Consider the following 21802-nt stretch of genomic DNA (forward strand, 5'->3'; position numbering starts at 1 on the left):
GAAAGATAAGCATGATGTTACATAAATGCTTTAATAAACTAGGATGTGGAAGAACTAAATTAATACTGCAGTTAATTGTTGCATGGGCATTTTAAAGTAGTTTAATGAGTTGATTGTTTTAACTAATTGGCTGCATGTTGTTTAAAAAGATTCTCATTGCTCTTGAGTTTTAAACACTAATGAGTTTTTACATGAAAGCTTTGTTATTTTGTTAAACGTCTCTATTTGAGGGCATTGGACTTCTTTGTTTTACTTTTTGGATATCAATGCATATTCTTGGGAAATCCAGCATGATAACAGACAAATTAAGCAGGTCAATTCTTTACCTGACCGGCAGTCTGTCAACATGGAAGTGTCAGAAAGGGTTTTTCGCCAATGGGGCCAGCCTTGCTGCGACCTATTTGCATCACCCCTAAACAACAAATGCAGCAGCTTATTTGCCTTAATCGCCCCAATGGGGGAATCACCAAGAGATGCTGTACTACACAATTGGCCCCCTGGTCTCCTCTGTGAATATCCCCCAACTCCCTTGATCCCCAAATTTCTGCAGAAAGCTTTCGGGTTCAAGAGCAAAGTCATCCTCATTGCAGCTTACTGACAACAGATTTGGTTCCCCTTTCTTTGGCCTCATCTAGTGTACCCACCTTGGATTCTGGATCTGATTCCAAACCTTCCGTTTAACCTGACAGACATAATTTACCTGGATATCTCAAACCTAAAACTGAAAACCTGGTTTCTCTACTTCCATTAATAGTCGGACAAGAAATGCTGCCTTCCCCTGTTCATCATACTTTTGCTTTCTCAGAAAGCTTCCACAAGAAAACTTTACAGAAGTAAATGGAAAATATTTGTGTTTTGGACACATCAGAAGCAATTTGACCCCTTTTTAGCTCCTGTACATAGTGTCCTTGAATTTCTGGCTACAGTTTTTCCTGAAGCAGATAGCTCCTCAACTATTTAAGTTCACCTAGCAGCCATCTCTAATTTCCATGTAGGAATTGAAAACTCTACTCTGGCTTCATCAAAACTTTATAAGGCCTTTTTGAAAGGTACTCTTCTTTTGAGGCCTCCTTGTAAGGACCCAACTCCTCCTTGAGACTTAAATTTGATATTACAGACCTTAATTCATTCCTCTTTTGACCCAGCAGCAAAATGTGATACAAAGTTTCTGACATGGAAGACACTATTTTTAGTAGCCATCAGCTCTGCTAGAAGGATATCAGAACTCCAAGCATTATCTTCTAATCCTCCTTACCTGATTTTTCATAGGGGTAGGGTAGTATTACGAACCAATCGTTATTTCCTTCCTAAGGTTCATCAGAATCCAACATCAGTCATCTGACAGTTTTCTTTCCATATTTTACAAAGGTGAATGTATGTTGCACGTATTAGACATTCACAGACCATTACATTTCTACTTGTATAGATCAAAAGTCATCAGAAAAACAGATCAGTCATTTGTCTCCTTTGCGGATTTTAAATTGAGTAAGCCAGTTACAAAGGTAGCTCTGGCAAAATGGCTTACAGATTGTCTATCATTTGTCTACAACAAGCAGGGTCACCCCTTGCCAAAACCTTTAAGAGCCCATTCAACCAGGTCCATGGCAACATCTACTCTATTTTTATCTTGGACGTCCATGGACGACATTTCTGCAGTTGCTACTTGGGATAATCTTCATACTTTTATTACTCATTATAAGTTGGATCAGGTCTCGAGGGAAATAGCAACCTTTGGCTCAGGACTTTCCTTAGAGTCCAACCAGGGTTTTATGTAGCTGGGGAGGGTTCCTATTAGATGTTCTACAGCTTAGGTTGTCTAATGCCCAATTATCGACACCTAAGTGTCAAAACTTTAAAATTGCGAATGACCACATACGCAAATTCTTTATTCGGGAAAGAATTCACTTGGCCATTATCTGGGATTTGCCCTTTCCCCAATGTAGAGCAATCTCGGAGTTGGTATATTTAGTTAGGGGGGTATGGGGGGCACAGACCCCCACATCTGGGGGTGTGGAGGGCAAAGCCCCCCACTATATTTAGGTTCAGAAGTTTATTTTATTTCACGAAGGCCTAGCGAATTCTTTCCAGAGGAAAGAATGGCCAGTAGCGATTTTTAGGTTTCGGTGCTTATGTGTCGATGTTTAGACATTCGACAACCTAAGTTTTCGATTAAGTAACATAGACATGCTGGGGACTCTGTCCCAACTATAGAGGAATGAATGAAAATTGACAAGATCAGATGAAGAAGTTATGTACTCCCCATAACATTCCATCTGTGTTGTTCATTTTCATTCTTCCTCAGCTCCCCTCCCACCAACCCCCTGCATTTTTTATCCAATGACTTCTGGAAGAGTGAGAGCTTATAAGGACGTCACTGTCCCTTATGTTGAGATCCCAATTTGGTTTCTTCTACCAGGATAATAATTACAATGTTTCTTAGAATAGGTAAACCAGCAAACAAGATCTGAGGTATGTTAGGGAATGGTGCTTTATCAGTAAGGAAGGAGCTTGACAGTTTCTTAGCAGCCATGAGCTGAAGTAATGTCTGAGTCAGATCTGGACCCAGCTGTTGAGGAAGAATGAAACGTTATGGTGTGTACATAACTTTTTTTTTTTTCAACAACATTTCAGGTTTTACCTAATGTCATGCAACAGTCTGTAAGTCACTTGGGTTTTGAAGTATTAAGTACATATGGAAATATTATTTTCATAATTACTAACAAACGAATAGCAGTATTTCCAGTATAGTGTGATATAAACCAACATTTTCATTCAGTAGTCCTGTCTCCCCCATTGATGTTTTTCTTTAATAAAATATAGGTTTCTCAGTTATAAAAATACGAACATAAATATAAAAATATGAGTAAGTGGCAAACAGTGATCAATTTCTCTTCTGTAAGATATCCTAGACTAACATTTTTAGTGTAATTTTATTAATAACCCCTTGCCCTTACTAATACAGCCTATTATTAGCCAGTAAGTCACTTAGTTAAGTAAGACAGACCCAAAAAAGTTCTGGATGACATAAGGTGGTATGGTTGAGAACTGGAGGCATACAAAAAAGATGTTTTAGGCTTGAGTGAGTTACGCACCATTGTGACCTTAAGAAAATTCTGCCTTTTAATTCCAATTTTTTTTTTCACCAGAAATAAAGGGTCATAAGGGACAGCTGATGCCTTTGTGAGTGAATAGAGGCATAGAATTAACAAATGAGTTTTGTGAGCTTGAATGATTCATTACTCAGAATCAGAATTCTGTGTGACATAAGGACAAATGAATTGAGAAGCTGTGATCGTGTATAGAGCAGCAGGATTAACAAGCATTCAGAATAGAGACCTTGCATGTGTGTAAAATTAAAATGAAGCTAAAGTAAGCAGAAAATTATTTAATAAAGTGATATAGAGTAGAAACCTCTTGACAGTAAAAGAGTATAGTGAAATGTATGACCATGATGGTGTAGCTGAAAATAGTTTCTGTTCTGCAGACGCAATGTTGCTGAAGGTATAATTTATAAGATACTAGGCCAGTCTTTACCCGTTAATTAATAGAGTGCAGAAACTGTGGTTTACTGAACAAGTTTTCACAGATGTACAAAAAACAAATGAAACAATGGTCAGAAAAAAAAAAGTTTTGTAATTCATTGCACATAGAAAAGTGCAAAAAGTTCAGTTTCTAACTCAGGAACAAGAAATGAGTAATGTGTGATGTGACTGCACTAGATATGTTCACAGTGGACTATATTCCTACAGAATGGGTAAAGCACAGCAGTATTGATACAAGAGTAATAACTGAACTGAGAGGTGGTAAATTGTTACATTTAGGATTGATTCCAATATATTTGTTATAGCTTCACTGGAAGTGAATTTAAAGAATTTTTACTGAAAATGTAGAAAAAGGCTGTAGAGATGTATTGCATGCTTAAACCATAAGTTAGCAGCTTCTAGTCAGAGCTCTTCTGTACTTTTAAAAATAATGCTTACTCTTTTTTTATGTCATCACAACAATCCAGTATTCTGGGCAGAGTAAGTTGGGGAGCAAATGGATATATTTAAACATGTACATTGCTGAAGCTGCTGCCTATGCCTCTTACTTTTACACCCAGTTAAATACTTATATTTATAAGGCAATCCCTGTCCTCACTGAATATAATCAGACATTTTAAAGTAAACCTCTGTGGAGGAATCATACCTCCCAGATATCCCGAATTACTCTGTTTTTACCGAGTTTTGGGGTCCAAATAATGGGGTGCCATGATTCCTGAGTGGCACCCCTTCATTTCCAATTTCTTTTCCTTTATTTTTTTTGTTCTTTTTTTAAAATTTTCGCTACCAGTTTGTCGAAATCGAGCTAGCTCCTGGCGTATTTCTGGGTGGTTCAAATGGTTTGCGAGCAGGAAGCATTTATTTTGGTGAAACGGCCGTCGGACGGCATGGATTTGTTTTATTTAGGAGGCTGGAAGGAACGGATTTGTTATTTTATGGTGAAATGCTTTGCGAGCAGCCAGGGAAGGATTTATGTTGAAACGGCCATTGAACAGCATGAATTTATTTTATTTGGAAGGCTGGAAGGAACAAGTAATGCATATATCGCTCTGGGAAGGCTGGAGGCTCCAACGGATTATTTCTGAAACGTATGTACTGTAGTGATATGGTCAGAAAGGAAGGGTGTGTGTGTGTGTGTGTGCGTGTAGTTGTCTGAGGGTGCTTCTTTTATAATAACTGGAATATTATGTGATACTATTAGTGCAGTTTTCGGTGAGAGAAAATGAAGTGAAAATGCACTGTCCTTGGTTAGATTTCCTAATACAGCTGGAACACACCACCTGTTTTCTCCCTTAATTTACAACTTGTTATTGTGAGTCAGTATGAGGATACTGTTCTTTCTACAGTGTTAAAGAACATTGTATGTATGTTAAATATGGTAAAACAGAACATCTAAGAAATACAGTAACAGAAAACAGAATTTAAATCTGCATTTCATACCTTCTTTAAATTGAGCATTAACACTGTGACACTGTAAAAAGCCACAAACAGACCATATCTTATAACCTGAGAAAAGAATGACCAAAATCAGGAAATATTAAGGTCTTCACATTTGATCAACAGCCTCGATGTAAACCTGTTTGTAAGAATAGATAGCACAAAACCAAACTGTGGTTAAGAATCACATGTGAATGACCTTAGCTGCAGTATAGTAGTTCCTAAAATGGTATGCATGCCTTGTATAGCCTGCAAGAATATGCAGATTATGCAACACACTCTTTCATAATTCTGCTTTCAGAAATCTAACTTCTTGATTTTGTTGCACTTCCTGCCGATTTCTTATGTCTACATTTATATTTTTGTTTGTTAAAATGCATCAGTTTAAGCTTGTGTTAAACTTTATGGCATGTAAGTAGCAGTATTTTCTAAGGATACTACACCGACGAGCACCTCTTGCAGTAATGTCTCTTTTCTTGTTAACTCTTCCTTTTTATTTTGCATATTTCTTTTTCTATCTGTGTGTGTGTGTGTGTGTGTGTGTGTGTGTGTGTGTGTGTGTGTGTGTGTGTGTGTGTGTGTGTGTGTGTGTGTGTGGTAATGGGACATTGGAATGGCAGCCAGGGGACTCTGATGACATATTTTGGTTGTCTGTTCTTCAGTTTGCGTTTGAAATTTGGTATCCCACAATTCCATTGAAGTCTGTGGGGTTACATAGTTATGTATGCAAATTATATGTTAACCAGCATACAGATTTGTACCTATTTTTCATGGGCCTTGTCCAGATTTTTGATGTTTCCAGGTTGAGAGGTCAGGGTGGAATATGTATATGAGTAAATTTTATAGCAAAAAATAAATTGCTTAATGCATATAACAAATCTCATTCTACCTCCCATAACAGCACTATTAAGCAAGCTAGTGAAGAACTCAAAGGAACCATTCGGAAGCTCAAAGCTTAGTATGAACTTAAAATTGACAATAAAGCTAAAAATAACTACAAAATTTTCTTTCATTATAGCAAGAAGTTAAGAAATAATACCTGATAATATTCAGAGCTAAACCACAACTATATTGCACACACTCTGACTCAATGGAAATAGTTAACATTCTAGCTGACAAATTTAGTGCAAATTTTACTCTGTTTACAGTTATAGCTTATTCTACAGTTTCCACAGTTCCAGAACCCCCTTAAATTACTGTAGAACTATTTCTCTCAACCCTCACAAAATTTATTTATTTATTTAACATTTTTTACCGGGAAAGTCCGACTTAGAATGAGCCAATTTTCAGTGGAGGCCTGGGGAGAAATGCTCCAGACGCGTGTCTTTGTAATGTGGGAGGAAACTGGAGCACCCAGAGGAAACCCACACAAACGTAGGAAGGACATGCAGACTCTGCACAGAAGGCACCCCAGCTGATAATCAAACTGAAGAACCTCTTGCTATGAGGCGGCAACACAAACCGCTACACCATTGTACCGTCCAAAAGCTAAGAACACATCATCCATAGGTCCTGATAATATACTAGGTTGCCTAATTATTAATGCAAATTATAGCTTATCTGACGCTCTTATTAAAGTCTCCACTGGTTACATTTCTGAAGACTAGAAAACAGCCTTTGTAATGCCATTACACCAGTATGGCTCAACCATGGACCCTGGCAACTATAAATGTATTAGTTTCATTAAGCTTATAAAACTATGGAGTATAATTTCAGACCCCATTAATCTAGACATTAAGACACTTAACACTGTACCTACATGAATTCAGCTTTGACAGAGGAAGGTCTTGCCTCTTTAACCTTATTGATTTCTTTGAGAAAGTGAAGCAATGGGTAGTAGTTATGCAGTACTTCTATTTGGACCTGGTCAAGGCCTTTGACACTATTCCTCATGTAGGCAGTATTGACAGACTTGTAAATCTGAGTATAAATTCTTAATGCTGTATAGTGGGTAGCTAACTGGTTGTCTAATAGAACCCATGTGGTCAGAGTCACAGGTGCCACTTTTGAAAGCAAAACGGTTACTAATGGTATGCCACAAGCCTCAGTGTTGGTCCACTCTTATTTAATATTTGTTTCTGAGATTTAGGCCAACACTTCTGGCCTGTGGTTATCAAAGTTTGCAGATGACTGTAAATTTGGTATTGTTATTTGATATTCCGTTGTCTTGCAATTGCTCAATCATGGGTTTAACTATGTTAACATTTGATGGAAGGACAGTGGCCTCACAGTTAATGTGAAAAAAATGTAGCATAGTTGTTTTTAGTAGAGGGAGAATTTTCACATAATGTATAGTTGGCACGCCCCTCCAAACCGACAATCTAGTAAGGGATCTAGGCATCATTGTCGATAATTTCTTAATGTTTCACCCTCAAGTCTCCACAGTAATTCAGAAAGCTTTCTGTCTGGCTCAATTTCCAAAGGCATCTCTACTAGACGTGGAGAAGTTTTAATTCCCTTTTACTCATATCGTATCAGACTCATTATTAAATATAATGCACCTTTGGGCATGTAGCTGTATAAATGTATTACTCAACTTGAGAGACCTCCACGATTTGTAGCTAGAAAGACCAGTGGCCTCCAAAATCTAAGTTATCAGGACAGACTGGCAACCCTTTCTCATTACTCATTCTCTTAGATACTTCTCTGTGGAGACTGTGTCTAGACATTTAAGCAATGAAATGTCCAGTCCTCTCTGACTTGACCTCCTAATCTTTCACAGAAGAAATTATAAGACATGCTGATATGATAGATTTATATCCCAACATATACCAAACCTCTGGAATAAGATTTCACTACATGTCAGACAGACAACCACCCTTACCACCTTCAAGGTATACCTAGATAACTGGATAGGCAGTCTTAAATTCACCTGTCCTCTATCTCGTCTTGCACTTCTTACCTAACATTGAGTATTATGAGAAGGTCGCCGATCATAACTAGCTTAGTATCTGTTAGAGACAAGGATTCCAAGAAATTCACCTCAAGACCCAATCATAATTCTTTGTAGTGCATGGATATTTCTGCTCCATGTATCACTAGTTACAGAAAAAAGGTGTTGTATTTTGCCAGTTTTCAAAGACACAAAGATGTCTGTTATGTTTACACTCACCATGCCATGCCTCTCAATTGTCCAGATTTTTGCATCATATATTTAGTCTGTTCCACCATGGTTTTCTGACAAACCACTGGGGAGTGAAGTCACTAAATGACATACATTTGAGTTTCAGACTCAGAAAATACAGGCCAACACAAATTCTGTTGTTTTAGCAACTTTCTAAATTTGTAAGTCAGGGACACAGCCAGCAGGCAGAAACAACTTAGTTTTTATTCTGTCACTATTGTTTGCTGGTCGGTAGTGACAGATTTGACTGCCTAGTGTGAGACCCAGTATTAACAAGTAAAGCAGAGGGGTGCTTAACATGTATGATCAGGTCTTGTACTATGGTAGCTTTAACTGATTACTCTCCAGAATCCAGAGAAAGACAAATCATCTTGCTCCTTGCACTACAATTATTTTATAGATGGCTTATTTTAAATGTGTGAAGAAATTGTGCTCTTGCTGTGCTAGTTTCGTCTAGCTGTTGGCAGTGATTTATCATAAAGGCAGGAAAAAGGGTACTGACACTACAATGCTATTATTTGGCCCCTACTAAGAAACATTGTGTGTGTATGGAAAATTATTTTGGCCAAGTTTGTTATTGTTGATAACCACCAAAAGGTATTGGGCTGATATGAACAAGGAGGTTTGAATTTTGGAAGGCAATGGCTGTAACTGCTCTGCAGCAGTCCATTGTAAAGATTATTTGGGAGTGGCAAGTGCTGGTCATAACCCAAGGCAGCAGTCTGCATTTGATGTACACTGTTAAAGCTAACCTGCATGCATATTAATTGGTAGTCAGTGATATGAATCTTTAGATTGTAGCCTCTGGCAGTCACAATTTCTTAACCAAGCATTGCATGTAGTCTACTCACTGTTGCTGAATTTTTCTTGCGTCTCTGTTCCGTTGCTGACATTTACACTGTGACATCCTTTAGGTTCGCAACAAATTAAAGCTCTCAAGTATCTCACCAACTGAACATTAAAAGTCCATGTCTCATTCAACTTTAGAAAAATCCTAAACATCTGGGGGATAAAAAAAATGGTAAATATAAAGGTACAAGCATTAATTATAAAAATTCTCAAGTATTCTGTCATTCTTGTCTGGTCTCAAACATACTTTACAGGGGAGTTAAAAAAACATTATTTATCATTGAAATCACTACCCAGCGATTATTGTCTCTAGTACTGAGAGAGAAACATAGTCATAAAATACCTGAATTTGCAAGGAAGAAATGAGAGCAATGTAGAAGAAAGATAAATAAAAACAGCAGGACTAAAGAAAATAATTTATAAGCATACTTAAATATGCTACCAGTGTATGTAACTCCATATGAAATGTAGGAGGCGGCAATTCTGGGTACATTGCAGTTGCATGGCTGTTGGAGATTGAAACAATACTAGTTTCATGAACTCTAATCATACTTTGACTTAGGAAAGGGTCCATTCCTGTTATGGTAGTAGAAACCCAAAACATTTGGAGAAATTAAAAAAGGGAGTGAAAGGAATAAAAAGTGTCCGCAGTCAAACATATTATACAGATGTAATCGTTTAATGCTTATTTAATAGAATCTCCCTGAAGGTTTCACAATTGTCCTAGCTAGGGTGAAAAAAACATTCCATTTGCTTACACCTGGAACCAGTGTAGTCCTTCATTAAACCTTCATTCTTAACCATGGTATTAACAAGGCAAAACACCATTGCTGTGTCAGTTTTAACTTGTATATATCCCTATTTTTGTAATGAGAAGTAGTTGTGAATGGTGAAATTAAATAAAAATGAAAGGAAGCATAAATATACCTCATTTTACCTCCATGGTTACAGCAGAAGAGGAAAAAAAAGTTCACTAGCACATACCACATGTATGCACACATAATATCACCAATTCATCTCCTGAATGGTCCATTAATATTACTATCCCCATTTCTTTTTAATAGCCTTTTAGCTATGAGACCAGCTGTACAGCAGAAACACTTTGCAGCTAGATAGAAAAGTCAGATGCTTTATATATTTAATTTTGTTCCAGCTGCAAGTCCAGCTCACAAAAAAATACAACTGAGGACTTGCTTCTAATAACTTGTTTAGTCACCTAATGACATTGTTAGTTAACTTGGTGGTAGAAGCTATTATGCGACATACATTTACCATTATAGTTGGTTTTGTATTTTTTTCACCACTGTTTGCATATTAGCCATCAGCTCTTCTGCAATCACTCATCCCGTTCTTTCTCAAATAGGGTATGAAGTGATCACTGGAGGTTGTTATCCAGGTAGCCATTAGGGATTTTCTATTGATTCCTATGACCTCCACCTTGCTGGCTGACATGCACAGTCGCACAACTGAAAGCCTGAAACTCTCTCACGTATGGCAAACCTGTACCTGTACTTGAAGGCTACCACCTGAATGTAGGTTGTGCCAGGTGTATATCCGTGGCTTATATACTGCTTACCATTCATCTGTATCTCTTCCCCCAGTTAGTGGCAACATTGCAGTGGTCCAGACTGCTTCCCAAAGGGTAGGAGAGACATTATTGCCGCACTCACTCCTAAGGTTTCCCCACATAGGTCCTCCAGCAGTCAAGTTGTTAGGTGGTCTCAGGTCATGTTTGTCATGATCAGGGCTTCATCAAGTAATTGAATAGCCCAACAGAAGAGGTGGTGAAGGGAACGCAGCTTGAGAGCATTTGAGACTGTACATAGTATCACCATAAAACTGAGTTTAGCTGATACATGAAGCTACATGAATTACCATTCTAAGCAAGCATGGCAGATGAGATTGGTTCACTTCCTGTATCTGCAACCACTTTGTTCCTGTGGGCAGACTATATGAGTTGTCCTGTCTTATTTCTGAGGCAATCTTACAGATGCTCCTCCTTAAATGTTACACTAATTAAATATATTTTTGCTGGGTTCCTGTGTTTCTTGTGGGTACTCCTCTGATTTATTTTGAAATATTTATTTTATGTTGGCTTTATTACCTAACATAAAAGAAATATTTCAAAATAAATCAGAGGAGTACCCACAAGAAACACTTATGGCATAACAATGGCTTTATTAACTAACTGTGGTGGTGGTGCTGCGGTAGCATTGTTGACTCACAGTAAGACGTCCTGTTCGACTCTCAGCTAGAGCGCCTTCTGTGTGGAGACATGTGAATGGGCGTACCTTCGTTGAAGGTTGTGCGTCAGAGCTGGCAACTCGGTACGTAAAAATCTACTGCCAATCATTAGCGGAACGGAGTTCCACTGTGGCGACCCCTAAAAAGCCGAAAGACGCAACAACAACAAATTGGCTTTATTAACTATGTATGGCTGTAAAATGTGTGTTGATACTTGAGCTTTGCTGATGGACTTCTGATTTTATTTTTGCAGTACGGAAAGAGGAAGAAGATTTAGAGGAGAAGAAGTCCATCAAGAAGAGAATCAAAGAGCTAAAAGTCTTGGATCCCAAGATAGCACAGAACCTCTGTAAGTAGATGTGTCACTCTAAATACCCATTAGATCTGGTTACCACACAGTGCTGATGTAAAGCTTTGAGTTTTTGCGGATTTTCTCTTTTCTGTATTAGTAGACCTAGACAGGGAATAATGTATAGAATTCTGGTCATGTAAACTTTAAACATATCTGAGTAGCATGGATTATTCTGCTTTACTGTAGATGGGTGGCTACTGCTACCATTCATTTTAATGAGATGCAAAAGTAGTGGTACAGGAACATAAAAATAAACATTCATATAATCATATCAAATGAGGAAGGAACTTCAGTGTGTTTATTGCCATGCTTTTTTGTGTTTATATAATTTGATTATACTAAGGATGTCATATGTTCTGTCCTGCATACCATCAAATATTTATTGAAATTTACAAAGGACTAATGAGGGCTTCTGAAGGGAAATTTGAAAAAAATATGATAGTTAAGCTTTTTTTTCCATTATGTGCATATTTTCTTCTTTACATTGTTGAAGAAATTTGTTCTTGAACTGTCATAGTCCTTTGCAACCAACTAACTCTTCCTCTCCTTTCTGCTGATTTGTTAGTTATTCTAATATTTTGGGTGGAATTTTCACAGCAACATCTAGTGTCAAGTATTTCTGATGTAACAGCAGCATTTCTTACAATATTTTTCATAGCAGTGTTTTTAAAAATTAATTATGAAATCTTTATTTAAGCAATCTTCCTTGGCTCTTTCCGAATGCCTTACGAGGAAATCAGGACCATAGTACTGGAGGTAGATGAAGAACAGCTGACAGAATCAATGATTCAGGTAAGAAAAACATACGGGGAGACATATCCAGTATGAATCTGCACAATTTAGACTGCTTGTTTCCAACATAATGTTTTATTTGTACAAATACATTGAAACACGGGTACGTCTACAGATACTGTTTTACTTAACTGCAAAGTGGCTTATAAGGCAGTTTATTATATTTTCTTATATCTGTTTATGATATTCAGATAAGGGAATCTGACTGATAGAAACAAGTAAATAACATATTACCTAGACAGAGACATACTGGTTATCATTTCTGTGGCTGCCACATACCTGTTTCAAAAGAAATAATTTAGTATTTAGTTGCTTCCCTTATTCAATCAAAACTTTGTTGCATTCATTCCCACAAAGTATTTTTTATACTACAGTGCTGTGCACTGAAACCCCGAAAATGTGGTAAGTTAGACAAAATGCATAGTGTACAGATTAATAGAGTTTTTGTTTTGCAGCAAATTAGTACATATAATTGTTTTTCCTTTAATTAATATTTTTGAGAGAAAATATTTAGCTTGATAATTCTACTGTAAGTCTCCGTCTCTGTATTAGTTTCCAAAGGAAATTAATATATAAACTGCATTTTAATGGTAGAGTGGTACTGGATTTTTATTCACATTCATCCTGCAGAGATTCCATTCCCACATATCACAGTGACTGTACTGGTCAAGCATATGTAGGAAAACATTTTTTTCTGTTGATCTAGAACTGACTTAACTTCAGACCATGCCTTGAGGCATTCTAGCAGCTGCTTATCTTTGAATGTTTCTCTAGTGCTTATCTGTATGGTGCTTCAAATTGCATAGCATTTTATTCAAAGCACAAAATTAATAGATTTCCATTTGGAGACATAAGACTCTCAGATTTGTGACTTTGTTTGCGTTCGTGTTGTTATTCACCCAGTGATCAACAAAATATGTTGACTGCTCCCAACTGAGCATGCTCAGTGTTCAGTCATTTCATATACAAAGAGTGATTGTAATTAATCTTATTTTGATGATGATGATGATAGTAAATGAAGATATTAAAAGTTTGTTCTGAACTAGAAAACCATAATTATGACTCACTGAAAAGTCTTTATTAAATAACAGTTGTATTGTGCCTAATTAGTCCATATTAGATTTTTGTCTGATTGCTGAACTTTAGTGGGCAGCACATGTTTTCACTTTAATTGCACAGATCTTTCACTTTGCAATAATTAATGCTGTGATCATGCCTCTCATCCTTCCAAATGCTAAATTATGTTATGCAGCTGCATGCCAGTGATTGAGCTGTCACATAACATGTCACTCAATTTTATGCACTGGTATTCTGCTTGCACTTAGTTTCTGATACTGTCTTTGTCCAGAGGTCCTACAGAGCATCAGTTAGTCTCCATACTTTTGTAGTGACTGATTGTGTAAGTAATTTCCACCAGTTACTCCAGCAGGCATTGTTGTTTACATTGTTAGCATTATGATAGTTTTAAAATGTCAGTTCATTATGGTACATATTCACGCCTGTACCTTTTCACTCCCTGGAGCATTTCTTAATATGGTAATTAGTTAAAAAGCTGATTTGTAATCCTACTGAACTGTTAGTTTAACAATGACATTTTCCTTTAACATGTATTGTAGAAAACTAGCAGGTGTTTATTAATGGAAAAATGTAGTAAAGCTAGTCCATTTTTCATATCATCCTATTACACAGTCACTGTGCCATTTTATGAAAACCAACAGTGATGGATGAAGAATTTCACAGTATAAAAATGTGTTTTAAATGGACAGGCTTGCAAACTTGTACCTCTTTATCTTTGTCTTCCCTGTAAACAGAATTTAATCAAACATCTGCCTGAACAGCAGCAGCTGAATTCTTTGGCCTTATTAAAGAAGGAATATTGTAACCTGTCAGAACCTGAACAATTTGGTGTTGTGGTGAGTATGAAATAGGTGTGGCAAATTTATTTTTGTATTACTTGTTTGACAGTTCTATGACTGTATTATTGTGGTTCTCTGCATTATATTTGTCTTTATCTAAGGCTGTTGACAACAGAACTCACAATTTAATGCGTGAGAGTACTTAAAACTGTGAATACAGAAAAGTCTTAAAATATGTAATGTACACCAGCATTGACTTTCTACCTTATTAAACTGGAGATTGGTGTAATGGGTAAGGAGTTTACTTCACAGACACAAAGTACAGAGTTTGATGCTCACCTTTAAGGAAAACTGGCTAGGCTTAACGTGACCCACATGGGCAGCTAGGCTAGTAACTAGTAACTATGAGCCTATAAATAAAACTCTGAACTTTGGAGAGGAGAGTATTTTTGGAAGTCTTAAAATGGCTTGTGGAAGGTTACTAAACTTGAAGGTTTTTTTTTTTTAGTCTTAACGTGGTGCTGCGGTAGCGTTGTCGCCTCACAGTAAGACGCTCTCCGGTTCGGCTCTCAGCTAGAGCGTCTTCTGCGTGGTGACATGCGTGAAATGGGCATACCTTCGTTGAAGGTTGTGCGTTAGGGCTGGTAACTCGCCATGTAAAAATCAACTACTAATCATTAGCGGACCGGAGTTCCGCTGTGGCGACCCCTAACCGGGAAAAGCCGAAATACACAACAACATAGTGCAGCATAGGACTTTCAGTTGCACTTAAAAGGCAATGAGCTTGCAGGGCCTAGTCGACAAAGTAAGCAAGCCAGCAAACCAGCTAAACCTCAAATGGCCACCAGCAGGTATAGCAGTTATGGAAAAGAGCTTTATTGCTCATTTCTTTTTAAACATTTTTATTGCTAGTACAGATAGTCCCAGACACTGCAGGCTATTTTAAACTGCAACTCTGTAAAGCATCTCCAGTCAGAGCTCAGCATTTACAGTGTCAGTGAACTCAGCCAGTAGCTTACTCATCTTTGGTAATGGGGCGATCAGAAGGCTGTGGGTTTTATCCTGAAAAAAGTTGTTTGAATTCATGTTCCAGTACGGACACTGCAGTGAAGCATAAAAGGAAGGGGCACTGCATTTCTTAAGTATGACTCAATTTGCCTGAGCTGATGGAAGCTTAGGTGGCTGTAAAATATCCTGTATGTCTTACCAAAAAGCGGAGAGCTGACTTCAATTAGTATGAGTACCACATTGTATCTACCCTGAAAATAAGCCATTTTAGTGAAAAAATCAAGCAAAAAAGCTAACAAGTAAGTAATATACATGAGGAGGGAAGAACAGTGTAAAAAAGGTGAGGAGACAGCCAAAGAGGCCAGAGTATAGAAAGGATGGGACCAACAGATCACAGTGAATAATAGACATGGCAGAGGGTCAGTAGTTGCTAAGTTATTTACCTCCACACTGAAACATACTTTTAAGTGACATTGCTTGTGTTATAATAGCCCTTTGCCACATGGCAGGAAGGGATAAAGCCTTGAGCGTGTCCCACTCAACTCTAGTTCCATTAGTAGCTGGAGTGCCTTGTGGAGCTGGCTAGGAAGAATGGGCCATGTCAATCCTTGGAGGCGTATGATGGGATAGAAACAAGTGGCAACTGTCACTATCCCTCAGAGAACTGGTGGTGATGTAAATGTGCATCTGGGGGAGGGTGGCCTTCAAGCTCAGTAAGTCGCTGCTTGCTTGAAGCCTTAATGTTGAGTGTGTGGAAGCATGCATTCCCATGGGAAGGTGTTATGTGACTGCTGCAGTGATGTGGATTGCATATTTCCTTGTTCTACCCAAGGGCAGGGTTTGGGCCATTACAAATACCTTTAATGTTGGGATGCTGGCAAGTGCACAAAGCACACTCATGGCTAACTGAATGAAAATCCTTTTTGTGTAGCTCTCAGCCCAACACTGACTGAAATTTCTAGTGTCGATGAACAAATGGGCCATGTCTGAGTTGGAACCAGGCTTGATGCTCAACAGACATGAATAAAATATATAGGAAAATGAAAAAGAATTCAGGGATGTTGTTTTTTAAGCCCTCTTTTTCAGTGCTGATGCAAGTAAGCTAATGCAGCACAGAGGAGTATTCACCCATGGAGACAGAGGTAGAGAGCATGTAGATGCTTACTTATATGAAGTGCCATGAATGGAATGATTAGGTAGAACTAAAAAAAAACAGAGACTTTTGTGGAGGGTAAGTGGGATATGTAAATTGAAAATAAAAGCACAGAAATTAAAAAGTATAATGAACAAAGCTTGGTGGTCAGGAAAAGATGGTTAGGTGTGCTTGTTGTAATCACAGTATGGATGAGAGACATTCACTATAGAATATGTTTGAGGCTGGGGGCTAGTAAATGAGGTAAGGAAGCTGTAACAGCTAGTCAGAAAACTTTGGTATGGCAGGTCTAGCAGTATGAGGCAAGACAAAAGTAGAGTAGGGCAAGGATGGTTAAAGGAGCTAGAGAGCACAGAGAAAGGCATATAAGAAGGCAGTCACCAGGCAGCATCCTGGACAGAAGTATGGAAGGGCAAAACTAACAATAAAAGTGTTCCCTTAGAATGGGGGGGGGGAGGCAGAGATGAAGTTTGAAAGTACAGTGACTGCAGGTCATGTATGACGCCAGGGCAGAAGAAATTACAATGTAGAAGGGAAAAGATAAGGACCATAGAAAGAGAATTGGTACAGGAAGCTAGCAATTGTAGATGTTCAGTATTAGATCACTGCTGAAATAGTCTAAGCTATACGAGACATATCCTGACATGGACTGGACATCTGGCCAGCTTCCATAGGTTTAGGGCACCTTCCATGAGCCCATACATCTGATGAGGCATGCAAGCATACTGGTATAAAAGTAAATATATGGGTGTCAAAATTCAGAACTTTCTTGCTGTTGAAGCTACCAGCAAGACTCGTTAGCGGCATCTTTTCTGATTTGGTAGTTGACTAGTTTTGGCAGATGAGTAGATAATTACCCTGTTCTGAACTTCCTTTCTATTTTTGTGTTAAAGTATATCTTGTTCAGATTTTTGTTTAAAGTGCGAGTGTTCATGCGACTGACAGGATGTTCTTCGTGTTTCACTGTTGCAGTCATCCCATTTGGGTTATCTGCTTGCAGTAGCCCTCAGTCAGCCTGATTATCAAAGTCTTGGGTCCTGCATCGGTTGCTGTCTCATCTTCCATGACGTCAGGGGTATAAAGCATGCAGCCGACGCCATTACATCAGACATTTTTGCTGTGCGGTGCCCGAAGCAGAAGCAGTTCGCAAGTGCCGGTCGGCCGACTCCTGAAATTTTCGTTTTTGAGTTTCAGAACCAAAGTCTTCAACTAAAGCCAAGTACCCCATTGGGGAAACTTTTTCTTGCTCTAAACCGATGTCAGTAAAAGTCAATAATTGTATTTCTTGTGGAAAGCAAATACCTCATAAAGATTTTAATTCGTACTGTATTCCTTGCCTAGGCCCTGACCACAACGTACCTCACTGTTGGTTTTGTACCTTATTTAAACAACGAACTGTTAATCGTCGGTATATTTATGCTTCTAAATATTTTGGTAATCGGTTCAGTTATCCAGATATGGCTTTGGTAAGCCACCTGACCACCAACATTCCGAGAAAATGCAAAGATAAAGACAGAGACAGGCCGCCTAGGTCAAAAGCTGCTGACAATGTTTCTCCTAACCTAGTTGCCAGTTCGCCGGTACTCATTGAGGTGCTTTTGCAGCCCCTGATACCCACTACTTCAGATTCGCAGGCCTCTACTGAGACCCATTCGGAATCCGGTATGCCGAGAGATGCTTCAACTGTGGAACCTGTGGATGTCTCTACCTTGGATGGGTCTGGAGCTGCTGTGCAGGCACCGGCTTCTGAGGGTGTATTCAGGCCTACTGACTTGCATGTTAAACCAACGCCATCTTCTTCTTCAAGGACTAAAACTTGATCCATGCCTAGAAAACCAATACCCAGACCACATGGTCATGCCTCTATACCTAAAAAACAAACGATAAGAATGGCTGAAGACTTTGTTACTTTAATCAGGGGGAGCCAACCTTCCCCCTCTAAGAGACCTAGGACTGAATTTACTCATGATTCTTCTGATCAGGATTCTGAAATTTCTGTTTGCTCTGATGATCATGATTTACCCTTATCGACCTATTAGGATTCTAATGCAGAGGACTCTATTCCCTCTGCTTCCCCCCCAGAGGATTTCTCTTTTGGTGAAACCTTGCATACTCTTAGGGACCATTTTCGCTGGGAAAGCCAGGATTACTCTGATTCTAAAAAGAGGCTTCGGGATTTCTTACCCCTGCCCCAACACAGGCCTTTAGCTATACCCCGTGTACTGGACATTGTTGATGATGCCTTTTCGGAGTCTAGCTTGGCCCCTGACTCCTTGCCTCCCGCTCCCAGAAAACGAGATAGATATTACAGTGTTCCTGACTCTCACAAGTTCCTCTTTAAAAATCCTACAATGGATCCTGAAACCATTTCACAGGGACCCAAGGGCATTAAAGCTACTACTGCCAAAAACCCTACCCCCTCTGGTAGAGATTCCAGGGCGCTGGATAGATGGGGTAAGAAGGTATACGCATCTGCAACCTTGGCCATTAGGACCTTAAACTGCCAGTTTCATATGTTAAAGTATCAGCAGCATATTATTGGATTGCTTAAACAGAAAATGATGATGATTCCTGACTGTGCTGAAAATAAGGATTTACAGGATTTAATGCATTCTGCTGAACAAGTTGGAAAACATACTTTGCAATGTCATAAAAAATAAAGAAAACTGCTCAGGTGCAAAACTATGCAGAAAATAGCAAGCAACATACAATGAGTCTCTTCAGACCAAAGTCATATAAATCACACCAAACAGCATACAACAAGTCTCTTCAGACCAGGAATATAAGAATAGTCTAATCCAATGAAGCAAAATGCTTTTAACTTCTTTAAAACCAAATCTTTTATTAGCAGATACCTGGTAAGCGCTTTCGCCAAAGCTTTATACTCTTATGGTTTGAAGAAGCCACTTTGGCGAAAGTGCTTACCAGATATCTGCTAATAAAAGATTTGGTTTTAAAGAAGTTAACAGCATTTTGCTTCATTGGGTTGGACTATTTTTATATTCGTGGTCTGAAGAGACTTGTTGTATGCTGTTTGGTGTGATTTATATGACTTTGGTCTGAAGAGACTCATTGTATGCTGCTTGCCCTTTTCTGCATGGTTTTGCACCTGAGCAGTTTTCTTTATTTTTTATGATTTTATTTCTGTGCTTTCTGCTCAGGAGCGTACATTTTCCTGTGGTACTAATTGTTATTTGGATTATTATACTTTGCAATGTGGTTTTGATTCACTAGAGGCATCTTGCAGGGTGGCTGTTAATGGGTCTGTACTTAGAAGGCATGCTTGGCTTAAGGTGCAATCTTTGCCAGATCATGTTAAAGCTAAATTATTGGATGCTCCCTTAAACCAGGACCGCCTGTTTGGCAACAAAGCAGAAGTAGTACTTAAAAATATGGAGGAAAAAGCTAAATCTATGCAAACTGTTAAAAGATTTCCTGCAAGTACAGCCGCCAAGATTTAGTAGGAATTGGCCCTGTAAGAATTGGTCCTTTCCTGCCTCTTCCAGGCCTTTTCAGTCCAAACCCAGAACCAACAGAACACTCAGGCTTCAGTCCCAAGGTACGCACAGTACTAAGCAGTGGGGGGCTCTCACTTCCAAAGCAGGGAGTAATAAGACTCCCCCCTATGGTAAACTGTCTCAATGAGTTAACTTTAAAACTTCCAAACCCTTCTCAACTGACTGCTCCTTTAGGGGGAAAGATTGTTCTGCAAGCAAAAACCTGGGAACTCATTACCCAGGACAAATAGGTTTTAAATATATATATAGTACCAACAGTGCTGCCGAGACTACATGAGCTCAAAGGGGACATTTTCTGTTTTAGTCATAAATTGAATTTAATGGATTATTATAGGGTAAATGAAACTGAAAGCACATTGCATGAAAGTTTTGTAAGTGAGGAATCTGCAAGTAGTGATGAAAGTTTTTATTCTTGCCACTCAAATGAATCTTTGAATGCTTATTGTAAATTAAATACAGAGGGTGTCAAAGTGAAAAGTGACTTTATGCTCCCACAAAGAAATGGAAGCATTAAACATTTTGGCATATCAATCACTCACAATATTGAAAAGGAATTTTATTCATATTTAAAGGATAAAAAGAATGTGAAATATGAGTAAAAAAGAATGGAAATGCCTTAAAGGACTAAGCCAAAATAGGGAACTAATATTCAAACCAGCAGATAAAGGTGGCAAATTGGTCATCTTAAATTATATACAATATTTAACAATGTGCTATATACACTTGAATAATGAACAGATTTATGAGAAAGTAGGAATAGAGCAATATAGGAAAGCAGAAAAGGAATATAGTGATTTAATAAATAAGGGACACAGGCTTCATTATTTTACACAAAAGCTTGTACAGCAGAAATTTAAAATTAAGAATCCTAGTATGGCCCAATTTTACTGTGTTCCAAAAATCCATAAAGATCTATAGTCTTGGCATGTGGTTACTGTTCTCATAATATAGCTTGCTTTCTTCATGAATTCCTGTTACCTACAGTGAAAAAATTGCCCTCTTATATCAGGGATGTGTTTGATCTGCTGGATAAGATCAAAAATATGATATGGGAAGAGGACATGCATTTCCTTTTAATAGATGTAGTAAGTTTATATACCACTATTAAACATCAAGATGGAATCAAGGCTATAACGTATTACTTGGGGGAAACTCCAGTAGTGGAATCTGTTACAGAATTGATTTTGGTATGCCCTAATAATAATATATTTGAATTCAATGGAAACTTATATAAGCAATTGCAAGGAACAGCAATGGGGCCGGCATTCGCTCCAAGTTATGATACATTTATACAAAAAAAATTTTATTAAGTATGTACAAAAATTTTTTTGATTTATCGACGATTTAATATTCATTTGTAAAGGAGGGCAAGATCAAGTTAAAATGTTTATAGATTAATTACATGAAAATGAAGTTGGAGTGAAATTTGATGGTTTGCAAATGGGAAAGGATGTGAATTACTTGGATGTTATTTTAAAAGGAAGAGAGGGTCCATATATTAATACTAGTATACAAAGAAAATTTAATGAAACTAGTTTTATTTTACATGGAGAAAGTTTTCATCCTCCTCATACTATAAAATCCATTCCTTATGGTGAATTTTTAAGGGTGAAAAGGTCGTGCAGTGATCCGGTTGAAACAGAAGTGGAATTAAATGAAAGTGATAGAAAATGTTGTAGAAGAGGTTATAAAGAGGTAGATGAGAAAAAAAAAGCTTGGATAAGGTTTTAAAAAATAAAGGGAATGGAAATAGTTATGCGGTAAGTAATGATGAAAAAGAATGTATATATTTTACTTCAACTTATTCTATTCTTTCTGAAAAGGTCACAGAACAAGTTAAATACTTTTGGAATGTGGTTAAAAGGGATGTAGATTTTTTACAATGCAAACAAGTGTGCTTCCCCTTCAGAAGGGGCAGAAGCATAAA

The 21802-nt window shown here is 38.0% G+C and overlaps 1 protein-coding gene across 3 annotated transcripts in view; it reads left to right on the forward strand.

Annotated features, from left to right (window-relative positions):
- Window positions 1–21802, forward strand: part of DIAPH3 (diaphanous related formin 3) — a 4946160-nt gene that overhangs the window by 3268674 nt on the left and 1655684 nt on the right. For all 3 annotated transcript variants that reach the window (XM_044072887.1, XM_044072888.1, XM_044072889.1), the window contains 3 exons: window positions 11450–11545; window positions 12246–12340; window positions 14152–14253. In XM_044072887.1, the coding sequence (XP_043928822.1) occupies window positions 11450–11545; window positions 12246–12340; window positions 14152–14253 (293 nt within the window). The remainder of the gene's footprint in view (window positions 1–11449; window positions 11546–12245; window positions 12341–14151; window positions 14254–21802) is intronic.

This window comes from Protopterus annectens, chromosome 5.part1 (genome assembly GCF_019279795.1).
Source record: "Protopterus annectens isolate FY-2018-M chromosome 5.part1, PAN1.0, whole genome shotgun sequence".
NCBI lineage: Eukaryota > Metazoa > Chordata > Ceratodontiformes > Protopteridae > Protopterus > Protopterus annectens.